Here is a 15,959-nt window from a genome sequence, read left to right on the forward strand (position 1 = left end):
AAACACAGTTGACAATAGATTTGCAGACTTCAGCTCCTTATCTGGATGATAACAGGCCTTCTGTGGTGGAAATTATCCTACACTGCAAATAATCCTCATTGTCATTGCAGATAAATCATACTTAATAGGATTGCAATGAATTAAAATCATCAGCATGCGCACAATGTTTGGGTTACTGACAGAAGATATGCCTAATCATGCAGTCATATAGCAGCGGAATGAAGACAATCACAGTGGTGCCACTTTACTTGGCCACTCGGAGATGAGAGCCTAACTATATTGTAATTATCAGCTCTTTGGCAATTGTGTCCCTGAGATTTACTGGGATTTATCAGCTTCCTCACAAGGGCATGGATAATAGAAATAATGACAATAATGAATAATAGAAACCCGGTCTGAGTTACTTTTGCAGTGATTGCATACAGTATGTACACTGAATGGCCATAATGTACAGGAAATTTACCTTAACAAAATGAAAGACATATTTCTAATACTTTATGTAACATAGTTTTGAGTGTTTACATATATACTGTGCCTGCAGGTGGGGGTCGGCCACACACACATAAATAGTAAGGAGTCGGTGGGGTGGAGGTTAGGGCGGCCACAGACACACGGTGCAGGGGGGTGGCGGCCACGGGCACATAAACAGTAAGGTGTGAGGGGGAAGGGGAAACGGCGTCAGACACACTGTGCCTGCGGGGTGGGGGGAGGCTGCGGACACATAAACAGTAAGGTGCCGGTGGGGGTGTTGGGGTGCGGGGGTCCACCGCTACAGTGATCTGGCAGTGTCCCGGAAGTAAAGTAAAGTGACGGGGTAGGGGGGGGGACTTCTGTTGCCAGTGGGTAGGAGGTTGGGGCGCCATGACGGCAGCCGGACAGGCTCTGAGACCTGCCAATTAGGAGAAATATATCCCTTTCCAAAAAGGAGCAGGTTCCGGAAGTGATACATTTATTATGCAGAAATTATAAATTCTGAAAAAACTGTAAATAAGAAGGTTGAGAATTGAAAACGAAAAATTCTCTGTTCACAATTTTTCATGATAAATATACCCCTATGGGCCTAATTCATGTTTGTATGCAAATGCAATTGCGATTTTGTAGGCTACAGAGCTGCTAATGTTAGCCAGTGAAACTGCTGCGCAGAAATGAAGAGAGATGGCCACCACTGCCATCACAAACTCATTCACAATTGCATACACATTCACATCCTATATGCAAATATGAGGAGCATCGCTGGTAAGGGTTTGTCTATGGCTATGCTGACTGGACACAGCAGTATCGACTCAATCGCCATGCTTTTGCATGTACAAGCTCGCAGCCATCAGCAGAGGGAGGTACTCGATATACTGACTGTCGGGATTACGGCATTTAGCATACCGGGGTCGGGATACGACAACTATTTTCCCTCTTGGGGTGTCCACGACACCCCTGAAGGGAGACTACATAGCGTGGTGCGCATCGCGTGCCACCATGCCCACAGCGTGGCAAGCTCAGCGAACCTGCAAAGGGCTCTTTTGCGCTCGCCCTACTGTCGGCATTCTGGCGGTCAGGATCCCGGCGCCGACATCCCGGCAGCCAGCCAGTTGTACTACACCCATCAACAGATACTGTACTTGCCCTCAAAACGGCTGTGACATGCTTGCGTTTTCCCAACCATTCCCCATAAACTCTCCATTAACACCTCCAAATGGTCATTACCTGTCAATCACTTCTCCATGACATTCTCACACATGTGCATTGCAGCACATGTACAATCTGCCGATAATCACTCTGTTGTGTGTGAATTGGCCATACGTACTAACATGAATTAGGCCCCATGTTCAGTCAGTACGCAGTCATCATGTCTATGCTGTCAAGACAATGTTGACACTGTTCTAATTCTACTTAAAGCATTTTAACTGTGTGGGTATTATAACACTAAACATGCTGTTTACCATAAAAAGAATTGCATTCCCTGCCACATGTGAGGTCCTGGAGTTTGTGTTACATTCCTATACTTTAGTACCTAACATTTCTACTTCTGCAGGAAAGCGCTCTTGTAGGCACATTCCAACTAGTCATTAAGAGGTTCAGACACACAAATGAAACACATACTGTAATAAACAACTGAATATGAAGCTGCCGCCTGCCTCCCCTTTTCTCCTGCCTCTCATCCAGCTTTGATGAGTAAATGGATGTTGCTCAGTCATAAGCACTATGTGGTTCCACCAGGGCCATCTTAACAGCATTGTAGGCCCTTGGCAAATCAATGTTCTGGGGCCCCTACCCAGCCATTCACAGAAATAAGAAAATATCATAACCTGCTTCTTCTGTGGTCCTATGCCATCTCTTCACATGTTGCCATACAGTTAATGTATCAGCACTTTCATTGGTGGATCGCTTCAGCCTTCCAGCAGTCAGCATGCTAACAGCCATTCACTATCTGGCTGTAGGCTGGGAGGCAGGTAGAGAAGGCTGCCTTACTGCTCTGATTGTGTGTAATTCACAATCAGAGCAGCCGGGCAGCATTATCTATCTGCCTCCCAAGAAGCTTCAGAGGCAACAGCCCAGGGGCAGATGCTCCCTGCCCCTGCTCAAAGGCTCCCAGAATTGTGGGGCCCTGAACAGCTGCCCAGTGTGCCTATACGTTAAGATGGACCTGGGTTTGACTATTCTCTCCCATTCTTTTCCTACATTGGTAGGCCTACTTACTTTATTAGTTGGAGCACCCCTCTCAAAATACTTGGCTTGCTGAAAGATAAATCCAACAGTGGTCCAGGGTATGAATTTTTGGTAGCTGGTCAAACATGTAAAGATATTTGTGTAGGGTTCTGGTATGAATGGTCGACCATGTTATGGGTTGACATAAATTTTTTGGTGTCATTTTCAGCGTAAAGTGATGGGGAACCCCAATTAGTGCACCGCGTCCCCTCGCATGAGCAAGGTACCTCGCTCCGCTACCGCTGCGTTCTGCACCAATTACCGTTCCCAATCGTAGTCCACGTGGATTGTAAAGTATGGAAAAGTTCCCCGAAAGAAAAAAAATGCGAAAACTCATGTCAAACATGCGTCGACCATTTTCATGTGTCGACCATGTGTCCATATCGACCATGTCAATGTCGACCAATAGTGGTCGACCTAATGACTGTTGACCATAACATGGTCGACCATCCAAACAGATACCTATGTGTAGTGGGTGTCCATAGCTTGAGCAATACAAAAGAACAGGGTACTATTTATTAAACCCCTGCTGAATTAAATATGACTCTGGAGTTTCTATTGAAAGTGACAATATGGCTGCTCCGCAGTGCATAAGCAGTTTTGAACCTGTCTTTGCTTGGAGACCTTTCCCGAGAGCAGAGAGTAGATGAGCCAATGTACACTGGGCACACCAGCAAAAAAGACAAAGAGAATTACGCTGTGCATTGGGATGTGCTTTGTAAATTGCTTCCTTAGTTTATACATGATGACATTTACATTGTGAAGCAATGAATTAATATAGTTTATGGCAATTTCTCTTTTTTACCTTTTTGCAGGAAACAACTGATGCCCCAAGAGAGAGAATTTTAGGAAAACTCACAGATGTTATTGAGTATAAAGTAATTCAGCAACATAATGCAGCTTTAAATGAAAACATTTCCAGTACAAGACCAGATGTGAGTTGTTGACAACGAATAAAAATGTTGCATTATGAATCCAATTCATTATATTGCCAATTGCATATTTGATAACATTATTACCAGTGCATGGCTTATGTAATGGCCTTTCAATGACACTTGTGTTATTTGAAGTGTATTGGTTCAAAAGGGAAGTTAAAGATATTGGGGGGTATCCAATTAGCCACGATAACATGGTTTCGCAATATTTTATCACATTTCAATAACTCAGTATTTAATTTGCTGTTATCAGCGAAAAATCTCCATAGGGTTTATCGCAAATTTCTTTTCACCATCTCTGAGCAGGTAATAAGTAGTGCAAAATCCCTATTTTAAGGTCAGAACCCCTGGGACACCCCCCTGAATGACTAATTAGGCACTTAGGTGTTTTTAATTATTTTTAATTGTTCAATAATGACATGCCATTTTTGGGGTCAAAAAATGCAAAGTTATGGAAAATGGGGTAGAAGGTATGGGACAGCGATAATGGGGTGCTTTATGATTGGGACAAGTGTTTTTAGACTGGCAGGTGAGAGTAAGCGGTCCAGTTCTACTTTTTTAGTACCCTAAAATGACCCAGATATACTGTATACTTATACCCATTTTTATGTATCCCAAATTTAATGAGGGCACTTATTTTGCTGAAAAAGATAGCTATCTATAATTTTTTCTTATTTGTAAAAAAAAAATGCATAAAACAGCCATTTGACCCAATCTAATTACCCCAAATAGTTTTATTATGGCCACTGATAGACTTCAATAATGTTTTCCTATATTAGTTTGGCTTTTTGGGGGGTTCAGACAGATCTCCCCATTTCTCCTTTACTTATCTCTAGTTTTGTTGGCTAGAATTATCGTGCAAATCCCATTATCGCCATTTTGGAATAGGATAGGTGCAAAAAATGGGAGCGTGCAGTCTGCGATAAGCTGTTTTTCGGAAGATAGGTGTGATGACTTTAGCCATTATCGCAGATCCCATTATTGTGGCTAATTGTGTATATATATATATATATATATATATATATATATAGAGTATGGACGAATTGGCACTCCCTTAGCAATACCAAACAGGCACAGATGCCCTCTCCAAATAGGGTTATCGCATAAATAGGAAAGAAGGAGCGGCACTCGGCGACTTAAACGGAAAAAAAGTGTATTTAAACAACACAACGAAGAAGTCCAACGTTTCGGGGCTCACATGCCCCTTTGTCAAGGTGTGTATATATATAGTGATTTATTTTAGCTGTATGGACCCTGAGTGCTGTTTTTTTCTGTATGTATGTATATATATATATATATATATATACATATGTATATATAAATATATAAATACACATATATATTATCCTGATGGTTTTAGAGGGTTTTAGGGCTCCCCCTAAAAGATAAGTATAGATCTGCCCCAGCTGTCGTTGCTGTTTGGGGGCGATTCTGTTCATCTCCAGCCTCCACCACTGAGGCGGCTACTGGAAGAGCTGTTGGTGGTGGTGGAGACTGGAGACGAGCAAAAGCAGTCCCCACACTGCCGCAGAGGAATCTGCCCCTACGGCAGGGGCTCAGCTGCTACTGCCTCTTGGTCATGTGAGGGAAGGAGGCACAGTCAGGGGCGATGATGACAGGATATAGTGCTCTGGATTGTTTTAGGAAGGGGGGCCCCAAATCAGTGTCTTGCTTAGGGCCCCATGAGGTCTAAATCCGCCTCTGCTACTAAGCATGTGTCAGAGGCGCACTGCGCATGTGCCGAAATGGTCTCATGACAGCGGATGTAGTATGAATCAGGACAACAGTGCTGTAAGTATGGTGGTATGGCGTACCTGTAAGAAAATCCCAGTATGTACGCCGTACCGCCGTGCCACCACCTTGCAGACACCGGGTGTTGGAGAGAGGAGAGTGCATGCTCCTCTCCTGCCTGCGAGTCCCCTGAGTCTGGCAGCGGCATGCACTGAGCCGGTTCGTGAGCCAATCAGAGCTCGCGGTCCAGCAGCCAATCAGGAGCCGCTGCTGCCGGATCGCTCGCGGACCGGCGCCAGTTCAGGAGACCGGACTGAGGGCAGGAGAGGGACAGGAGGAGCGCGTGCTGCGCTTTCTTCTCCCCAGCAGCAGGCCAGCAGCAGAAGACAGTGTCAGCCCCAGGCAGCAGCAACAACGATGAGTTGCACTGCTGGGGCATATCTGGCACTCTCGGGGCATGTGTATCTGGCACTGTGGGGGGCATATATGGCACTCTGGGGTCATGTGTATCTGGCACTCTGGGGGAATGTAAAGATGTATGTAACATATGTGTTGGCTTCATTACCCAGGAATCAGCAACAGCTGCAGCACGGGACACAGGCTCACAGTGCTCAGCCTGTCTATCTTCAATAAGCCCGCCCCCCATACTCCCATTGACTGGTTTCACAGGAGTCTGTCTGGGGGCGGGCTTATTGAAGATAGACAGGCTTTACACTGGGCCTAATTCAGACCTGATCGCAGCAGCAAATGTGTTAGCGGTCATTAGGTCGACATGAGTTAGGTCGACATACATTAGGTTGACCACGTTTGGTCGACATGCATTATGTTGACATGATCACTAGGTCGACATGTACTAGGTCAGCATGGGTTTTTCACAATTTTTTCATACTTAACGATCCACGTGGACTACAATTGGGAATGGTAACCTGTGCCGAGCGCAGCGGTAGCGGAGTGAGGCACCATGCCCGAAGCATGCGAGGGGTTATGGCGCACTAATTGGGGTTCCCCGTCACTTTTCAAAGAAAACGACGCCCAAAAAGTTTTAAAAAAACTTATGTCGACCTGATGACCATGTCGACCTAATGACCACGTCGACCTAGTGATCATGTTGACCTAATGCATGTCGACCAAACGTGGTTGACCCAATGTCTGTTGACCTAACTCATATCGACCTAATGAACCACACCCTGTGCAGAGAGAGTTAGATTTGGATGAGTTATATTGTTTCTGGGCAGGGTAAATACTAGAGATGAACGGGTTCGGTTCCTCGGAATCAGAACCCCCGCGAACTTCACCCATTTTACACGGTTCCGAGGCAGACTCGAATCTTCCCGCCTTGCTCGGTTAACCCGAGCGTGCCCGAACGTCATCATCCCGCTGTCGTATTCTATTTAAGGAGCCGCACGTCGCCGCCATTTTCACTCGTGCATTGGAGATGATAGGGAGAGGACGTGCAGCGTTCTCTCAGTTGTGTTCAGTGTGCTGCAAATATCTGTGCTCAGTGTGCTGCAAATATCTGTGCTCAGTGTGCTTACAAATATCTGTGCTCAGTGTGCTGAAAATATCTATGTTCTCTGCTTGAAAAACACTCCATATCTGTGCTCAGTGTGCTGCAAATATATGTGCTCAGTGTGCTTTATTGTGGGGACTGGGGACCACCAGTATTATATAGTAGGAGGACAGTGCAGAGTTTTGCTGACCAGTGACCACCAGTATTATACGTTCTCTGCCTGAAAAACGCTCCATATCTGTGCTACATTGTAGTATATAGTAGGAGGACAGTGCAGAATTTTGCTGACCAGTGACCACCAGTATTATATCAGTACGGTACAGTAGTCCACTGCTCTACCTACCTCTGTGTCGTCAAGTATACTATCCATCCATACCTGTGGTGCATTTTAGTTGTTGTGCGCAGTATATATAGCGCAGCATATATAGTAGGAGGAGAGTGCATAATTTTGCTAACCACCAGTATATAATATATAGCAGTACGGTACAGTAGTCCACTGCTCTACCTACCTCTGTGTTGTCAAGTATACTATCCATCCATACCTGTGGTGCATTTTAGTTGTTGTGCGCATTATATATAGTAGGAGGACAGTGCATAATTTTGCTGGCCACCAGTATATAATATATAGCAGTACATTACAGTAGTCCACTGCTCTACCTACCTCTGTGTCATCAAGTATACTATCCATCCATACCTGTGGTGCATTTTAGTTGTGCGCAGTATATATAGTAGGAGTACAGTGCATAATTTTGCTGACCACCAGTATATAATATATAGCAGTACGGTACAGTAGTCCACTGCTCTACCTACCTCTGTGTTGTCAATTATACTATCCATCCATACCTGTGGTGCATTTTAGTTGTTGTGCGCAGTATATATAGTAGGAGTACAGTGCATAATTTTGCTGACCACCAGTATATAATATATAGCAGTACGGTACAGTAGGCCACTGCTCTACCTACCTCTGTGTCGATACAATCCATCCATACCTGTGGTGCATTTTAGTTGTTGTGCACAGTAGTAGGAGGACAGTGCATAATTTTGCTGACCACCAGTAGATAATATATAGCAGTACGGTACAGTAGGTCACTGCTCTACCTACCTCTGTGTCGTCAAGTATACTATCCATCCATACCTGTGGTGCATTTTAGTTGTGCGCAGTAGTAGGAGGACAGTGCATAATTTTGCTAACCACCAGTATATAATATATAGCAGTACAGTACAGTAGGCCATTGCTATTGATATATTACTGGCATATAATTCCACACATTAAAAAATGGAGAACAAAAATGTGGAGAGTAAAATAGGAAAAGATCAAGATCCACTTCCACCTCGTGCTGAAGCTGCTGCCACTAGTCATGGCCGAGACGATGAAATGCCATCAACGTCATCTGCCAAGGCCGATGCCCAATGTCATAGTAGAGTGCATGTAAAATCCAAAAAACAAAAGTTCAGTAAAATGACCCAAAAATCTAAATTAAAAGCGTCTGATGAGAAGCGTAAACCTGCCAATATGCCATTTACGACAAAGAGTGGCAAGGAACGGCTGAGGCCCTGTCCTATGTTCATGGCTAGTGGTTCAGCTTCACATGAGGATGGAAGCACTCATCCTCTCGCTAGAAAAATGAAAAGACTTAAGCTGGCAAAAGCACAGCAAAGAACTGTGCGTTCTTCTAAATCACAAATCCCCAAGGAGAGTCCAATTGTGTCTGTGCCTGACCTTCCCAACACTGGACGGGAAGAGCCTTCCACCATTTGCACGCCCCCTGCAAGTGCTGGAAGGAGCACCCGCAGTCCAGTTCCTGATAGTCAAATTGAAGATGTCACTGTTGAAGTACACAAGGATGAGGATATGGATGTTGCTGGCGCTGAGGAGGAAATTGACAAGGAGGATTCTGATGGTGAGGTGGTTTGTTTAAGTCAGGCACCCGGGGAGACACCTGTTGTCTGTGGGATGAATATGGCCATTGACATGCCTGGTCAAATTACAAAAAAAAAATCACCTCTTCGGTGTGGAATTATTTTAACACAAATGCGGACAACAGGTGTCAAGCCGTGTGGTGCCTTTGTCAAGCTGTAATAAGTAGGGGTAAGGACGTTAACCACCTAGGAACATCCTCCCTTATACGTCACCTGGAGCGCATTCATCAGAAGTCATTGACAAGTTCAAAAACTTTGGGTGACAGCGGAAGCAGTCCACTGACAACTAAATCCCTTCCTCTTGTAACCAAGCTCCTGCAAACCACACCACCAACTCCCTCAGTGTCAATTTCCTCCTTAGACAGGAAAGCCAATAGTCCTGCAGGCCATGTCACTGTCAAGTCTGACGAGTCCTCTCCTGCCTGGGATTCCTCCGATGCATCCTTGAATGTAACGCCTATTGCTGCTGGCGCTGCTGTTGTTGCTGCTGGGAGTCGATCATCATCCCAGAGGGTAAGTCGGAAGACCACTTGTACTACTTCCAGTAAGCAATTGACTGTCCAACAATCCTTTGCGAGGAAGATGAAATATCACAGCAGTCATCCTGCTGCAAAGTGGATAACTCAGGTCTTGGCAGCTTCAGTGGTGTTAAACGTGTGTCCGGTATCCAGCATTAATTCACAGGGAACTAGAGATTTGCTTGAGGTAGTGTGTCCCCGGTACCAAATACCATCTAGGTTCCATTTCTCTAGGCAGGCAATACCGAGAATGTACACAGATGTCAGAAAAAGAGTCACCAGTGTCCTAAAAAATGCAGTTGTACCCAGTGTCCACTTAACCACGGACATGTGGACAAGTGGAGCAGGGCAGACTCAGGACTATATGACTGTGACAGCCCACTGGGTAGATGTATTGCCTCCCGCAGCAAGAACAGCAGCGGCGGCACCAGTTGCAGCATCTCGCAAACGCCAACTCGTTCCTAGGCAGGCTACGCTTTGTATCACCGCTTTCCATAAGAGGCACACAGCTGACAACCTCTTACGGAAACTGAGGAACATCATGGCAGAATGGCTTACCCCAATTAGACTCTCCTGGGGATTTGTGACATCGCACAACGCCACCAATATTGTGCGTGCATTACATGTGGGCAAATTTCAGCACGTCCCATGTTTTGCACATACATTGAATTTGGTGGTGCAGAATTATTTAAAAAACAACAAAGGCGTGCAAGAGATGCTGTCGGTGGCCCGAAGAATTGCGGGCCACTTTCGGCATTCAGCCACCGCGTGCCGAAGACTGGAGCACCAGCAAACACTCCTGAACCTGCCCTGCCATAAGCTGAAGCAAGAGGTGGTAACGAGGTGGAATTCAACCCTCTATATGCTTCAGGGGATGGAGGAGCAGCAAAAGGCCATTCAAGCCTATACAGCTACCTACGATATAGGCAAAGGAGGGGGAATGCACCTGACTCAAGCGCAGTGGAGAATGATTTCAACGTTGTGCAAGGTTCTGCAACCCTTTGAACTTGCCACACGAGAAGTCAGTTCAGACACTGCCAACCTGAGTCAGGTCATTCCCCTCATCAGGCTTTTGCAGAAGAAGCTAGAGAGATTGAAGGAGGAGCTAAAACGGAGCGATTCCGCTAAGCATGTGGGACTTGTGGATGGAGCCCTTAATTCGCTTAACCAGGATTCACGGGTGGTCAATCTTTTGAAATCAGAGCACTACATTTTGGCCACCGTGCTCGATCCTAGATTTAAAACCTACGTTGTATCTCTCTTTCCGGCAGACACAAGTCTGCAGAGGTTCAAAGACCTGCTGGTGAGAAAATTGTCAAGTCAAGCGGAACGTGACCCGTCAACAGCTTCTCCTTCACATTCTCCCGCAACTGGGGCTGTGAGGAAAAGGCTAAGAATTCCGAGCCCACCCGCTTGCGGTGATGCAGGGCAGTCTGGAGCAGTGCTGACATCTGGTCCGGACTGAAGGACCTGCCAAAGATTACTGACATGTCGTCTACTGTCACTGCATATGATTCTGTCACCATTGAAAGAATGGTGGAGGGTTATATGAGTGACCGCATCCAAGTAGGCACGTCAGACAGTCCGTACGTATACTGGCAGGAAAAAGAGGCAATTTGGAGGCCCTTGCACAAACTGGCTTTATTTTACCTAAGTTGCCCACCCTCCAGTGTGTACTCCGAAAGAGTGTTTAGTGCAGCCGGTCACCTTGTCAGCAATCGGTGTACGAGGTTACTTCCACAAAACGTGGAGAAGATGATGCTCATCAAAATGAATTATAATCAATTCCTCCGTGGAGACATTCACAAGCAGCAATTGTCTCCAGAAAGTACACAGAGACCTGAGATGGTGGATTCCAGTGGGGACAAATTAATAATCTGTGAGGAGGAGGATGTACACAGTGAAAGGGCTGAGGAATCGGACGATGAGGAGGAGGTGGACATCTTGCCTCTGTAGAGCCAGTTTGTGCAAGGAGAGATTGATTGCTTCTTTTTTGGTGGGGGCCCAAACCAACCAGTCATTTCAGTCACAGTCGTGTGGCAGACCCTGTCGCTGAAATGATGGGTTTGTTAAAGTGTGCATGTCCTGTTTATACAACATAAGGGTGGGTGGGAGGGCCCAAGGGAGGGCCCAAGGACAAATCCATCTTGCACCTCTTTTTTCTTTAATTTATCTTTGCATCATGTGCTGTTTGGGGACTATTTTTTAAATCTGCCATCCTGTCTGACACTGCAGTGCCACTCCTGGATGGGCCAGGTGTTTGTGTCGGCCACTTGGGTCGCTTAGCTTAGTCACACAGCTACCTCATTGCGCCTCTTTTTTTCTTTGCATCATGTGCTGTTTGGGGACTATTTTTTAAATCTGCCATTCTGTCTGACACTGCAGTGCCACTCCTAGATGGGCCAGGTGTTTGTGTCGGCCACTTGGGTCGCTTAGCTTAGTCATCCAGCGACCTCGGTGCAAATTTTAGGACTAAAAATAATATTGTGAGGTGTGAGGTGTTCAGAATAGACTGGAAATGAGTGGAAATTATGGTTATTGAGGTTAATAATACTATGCGATCAAAATGACCCCCAAATTCTATGATTTAAGCTGTTTTTGAGGGGTTTTTGTAAAAAAAACACCCGAATCCAAAACACACCTGAATCCGACAAAAATTTTCAGGGAGGTTTTTCCAAAACGCGTCTGAATCCAAAACACGGCAGCGGAACCGAATCCAAAACCAAAACACAAAACCCGAAAAATTTCCGGTGCACATCTCTAGTAAATACTGGCTGCTTTATTTTTACACTGCAATTTAGATTTCAGTTTGAACACACCCCACCCAAATCTAACTCTCTGCACATGTTATATCTGCCCCCCTGTACTGCACATGGGTGGTCATTCCGAGTTGTTCGCTCGCTAGCTGCTTTTAGCAGCAATTCAAACGCAAAGCCGCCGCCCTCTGGGAGTGTATCTTAGCATAGCAGAATTGCTAACGAAAGATCAGCAATTCTGCTATTAAGTATTTCCTTGCAGTTTCTGAGTAGTTCCAGACCTACTCCTAGATTGCGATCACCTCAGTCCGTTTAGTTCCTGGTTTGACGTCACAAACACGCCCAGCGTCCGGCCAGCCACTCCCCCGTTTCTCCAGCCATTCCTGTGTTTTCTGCCGGCACGCCTGCGTTTTTTAGCACACTCCCGGAAAACACTCAGTTACCACCCAGAAACACCCACTTCCTGTCAGTCATTCTCCGATCAACAGAGCGACTGAAAAGCTTTGTTCGCCCGTGAGTAAAATAGCATAGTTTTGTGTAAAATTGCTTAGCGCGTGCGCCCTGTGGTGCATACGCATGCGCAGAACTGCCGGTTTTTAGCCTATTAGCAATTCTGCTAAAAATAGCAGCGAACTCGGAATGACCCCCATGGTTTTGTCCATTAGCTAACAAATTTGCTGCTGCGATCAGATCTAAATTAGGGCCACTGTGTGCCCGTGTCCAATGCCTTTTGCGGTTGCTGACCCTCAGGTAAAGAAGCCATCATATATGTACATACAACTTTACATGTTTGTTCACTGCAGTTTTTGGGGGTCTTTTTCCGACCAGATTGCAGCGTGCTTTCGTTCGCACAGCTGCGACCGGGTCACTACTGCGCATGCGCAGGGGCCGTAATGCGTGCGCACGTCATTGCCGCAACGACGAAGGGAATGAAGAAAGCGATCGCAGCGGCTATCGCTTGAATATAGACAGGCGGTGGGCGTTCCTGGGCGGCAACACAGCGCTCGGACCCGTTTTCTGGGAGTGGTAAGAAAAATGCAGACATGTTTGAAGAAACGCAGGCGTGTCCAGGGCGGGTGTTTGACGTCAGAGCCAGGACCGAACAGGCTGAAAACGTTGCAGCTGGTAAATATGTCTAGACCTACTTAGAAACTGCACATTTTTTTTCCCCATAAGATGGCTGCACAAACAAACGCAGCCTTGCTATGGGAAAAAAAAAACACCCCCATAGGCGGAGTATAGTTGATCGCACGAGCTGCACAAAGCAGCTACGTGCGATCAACTCGGAATGACCCCCTTTGTTCGGTACTGCAGCCCAGGGCAGCAGCCACCGCAGATTCTTTGTATTTTTCATATCATTGTTATAATAAAAACTCTGGAGTTTATTGGAATATGACAGGACATGCTCTGCCTCACCTGACCGTACATCACTGCTTTATTTCTATTAAGAAAGGTGCCTGTACTCACCTATAGCTACACGTTGATCATACCTTCCAACATCCAGGGAGGAGGGACTCCCTTGCGCGGGTAAGGGGACAAAAAAGGGGCATGGCTTCATACCCCTGCTTTTTTGTCACTGTGGGGGCATGCCTAGTGCACTGTGAGCTACTGACCATGCCCCCAGTCCCTTTGTCTCTCATGAATAGAGACTGGGTGGTATTCAATTCTTTTCACCCCCTTCCACACGCATTCTGTTTCTGCCCTCAGGGGCATTGTATCATCATTTCAGCTCGCTACATCCGGGGTAACGAGGCACTCAATCCTTTACACAGCTAAACCTGATTACTATGGGAGCAATAGGCGTTATAACGGGGATCATTTTAGAAAGGAGATTGGTCGTGATATGATTGAATACCGTCCACTGGGGGAGATTCAAATGTATGAAAAGTCAGTTGGGAGTCTGTTTTTTCCTATCTAATAGACAGGAAAAAATAGACACCCAACCGACTTTTCAAACATTTGAATTCCACCCACTGTGTCTTATAAAAGATGTAAGTGTTGCCAGTTTAATAATTACCTTTTTCTCTTTTTCTCAGGGTTGTATTACTTTTAGCACTATGGACCCCATTTAGCAATGATGCTTATTACCTTCGCCATATTTCATTTAGTATCGCAATGATACTAACAAATATGCCATTGTTAATTACATTACTTGCAGTATAGTGAAGCTGATCTTAACGCTGGTTTTTAAATATGGCAAGGAGGACATAACTCCTTTAGCGAGTGCTAAAGGGGTTATGTCTCATAGTTTAATGGGGATCTACAGTTGCATCACTAGTTAGGTGCAGGGGGTGCACCCGGGTATCACGCGCCGAGTAGTGACATCAAAATGCCAGCTCCTCCTCAGTGATAGGAACCAAGTGCTGCACTGTAACATTACGTGCATCACTTGGCTCCTGTCACAGTGTAGGAGCTGGCAGTGCAGACAGACAGTCTCCTGAGGTAGCCCAGCATCTCTGGGACCCTCCTGAGTGATGACAACGGGGGTCTGGCCACACCTCCTTCCCATGAGGCCAAGCCTCCTTTTGTCAGCGTACTGATGGGGATATTTACACTGCAGCCTGTGTCACAAACTGTAGCGACGCCCCTGGGGCCCTATGTTTACATTATAATGGTTATTATTCTTCCAATATGAAAAAGATCTTCTGGAATAAATTTTATACATGTTTTGACCATCACTCTATTAAATTGTAGTAGCTCTTTTTGTGTTTTGTCTAAGGATAATTATAGTGGACTACTAGCATCACTATGAAATGCTCATTATGCTATTTTGAAATTGGTTATTTTTAATACTGTGGAGCCCATTTATCAATGAGTTTAAGCTATTCAAAACTTTTTGTGTATGATAAATGGTGCTCCAGCCAATCAGCTCCAAACTGTTATGTTTCTAAAAAAACATGGCAGTTATGAGCTGATTAACTGGAGTACCATGTGTCATATACAACAAGTTTTAAATAGCTAAAACTTGTTGATAAATGGGCCCCTGTATCTTCATAAAAAATCGGATTTCAGTACAAATGTATAATAATAGTGTGTTGAAAAAAAGGATTTTAATTACCTACCGGTAAATCCTTTTCTCGTAGTCCGTAGAGGATGCTGGGGTCCACATTAGTACCATGGGGTATAGACGGGTCCACTAGGAGCCACTGGCACTTTAAGAGTTTGAGAGTGTGTGCTGGCTCCTCCCTCTATGCCCCTCCTACCAGACTCAGTCAAGAAACTGTGCCCGAGGAGACGGACAACTTCGAGAGAAGGATTTTACACAGATAGTGGCGAGATTCACACCAGCTCACACACAAGGCAAACCAAGCTAACCAGCTTGAAACATCAGCAACGGCTGAACAATATTACTCAACCAAGTAACAAAACAGTACTCAACCAAGAACGAAGTAGTACTGAACTATAACCACTACAGGATCACGAAGCGCTGGGCGGGCGCCCAGCATCCTCTACGGACTACGAGAAAAGGATTTACCAGTAGGTAATTAAAATCCTATTTTCTCTTATGTCCTACAGGATGCTGGGGTCCACATTAGTACCGTGGGAATGTACCAAAGCTTCCAAAATGGGAGGGAGAGCGCGGAGACTCCTGCAGAACTGATTGACCAAACTTCAGGTCCTCAACGGCCAAAGTATCGAACTTGTAGGACCTTGCAAACGTGTTCGACCCAGACCAAGTAGCCGATCGGCAAAGCTGCAAAGCCGAGACACCCCGGGCAGCCACCCAGGAAGAACCCACCTTATGAGTAGAGTGGGCCTTCACAGACGTAGGACACGGCAATCCTGCCGTAGAATACGCATGCTTGTTAGTGAACCTGATCCACCGAGAGATCGTCTGCTTAGAAGCAGGACACCCAAGTTTCTTGGGATCATACAGGACAAACAGAGA

General features: G+C 45.7%; 1 protein-coding gene across 1 annotated transcript in view; it reads left to right on the plus strand.

The window, feature by feature from the left end:
* Nucleotides 1-15,959, plus strand: part of LOC134932100 (tetratricopeptide repeat protein 24-like) — a 270,982-nt gene that overhangs the window by 117,159 nt on the left and 137,864 nt on the right. Inside the window, exon 6 of the mRNA XM_063926170.1 lies at nt 3,516-3,635. Within this exon, the coding sequence (XP_063782240.1) occupies nt 3,516-3,635 (120 nt within the window). The remainder of the gene's footprint in view (nt 1-3,515; nt 3,636-15,959) is intronic.

The sequence above is a fragment of the Pseudophryne corroboree genome, chromosome 6, assembly GCF_028390025.1.
Source record: "Pseudophryne corroboree isolate aPseCor3 chromosome 6, aPseCor3.hap2, whole genome shotgun sequence".
Lineage (NCBI taxonomy): Eukaryota > Metazoa > Chordata > Amphibia > Anura > Myobatrachidae > Pseudophryne > Pseudophryne corroboree.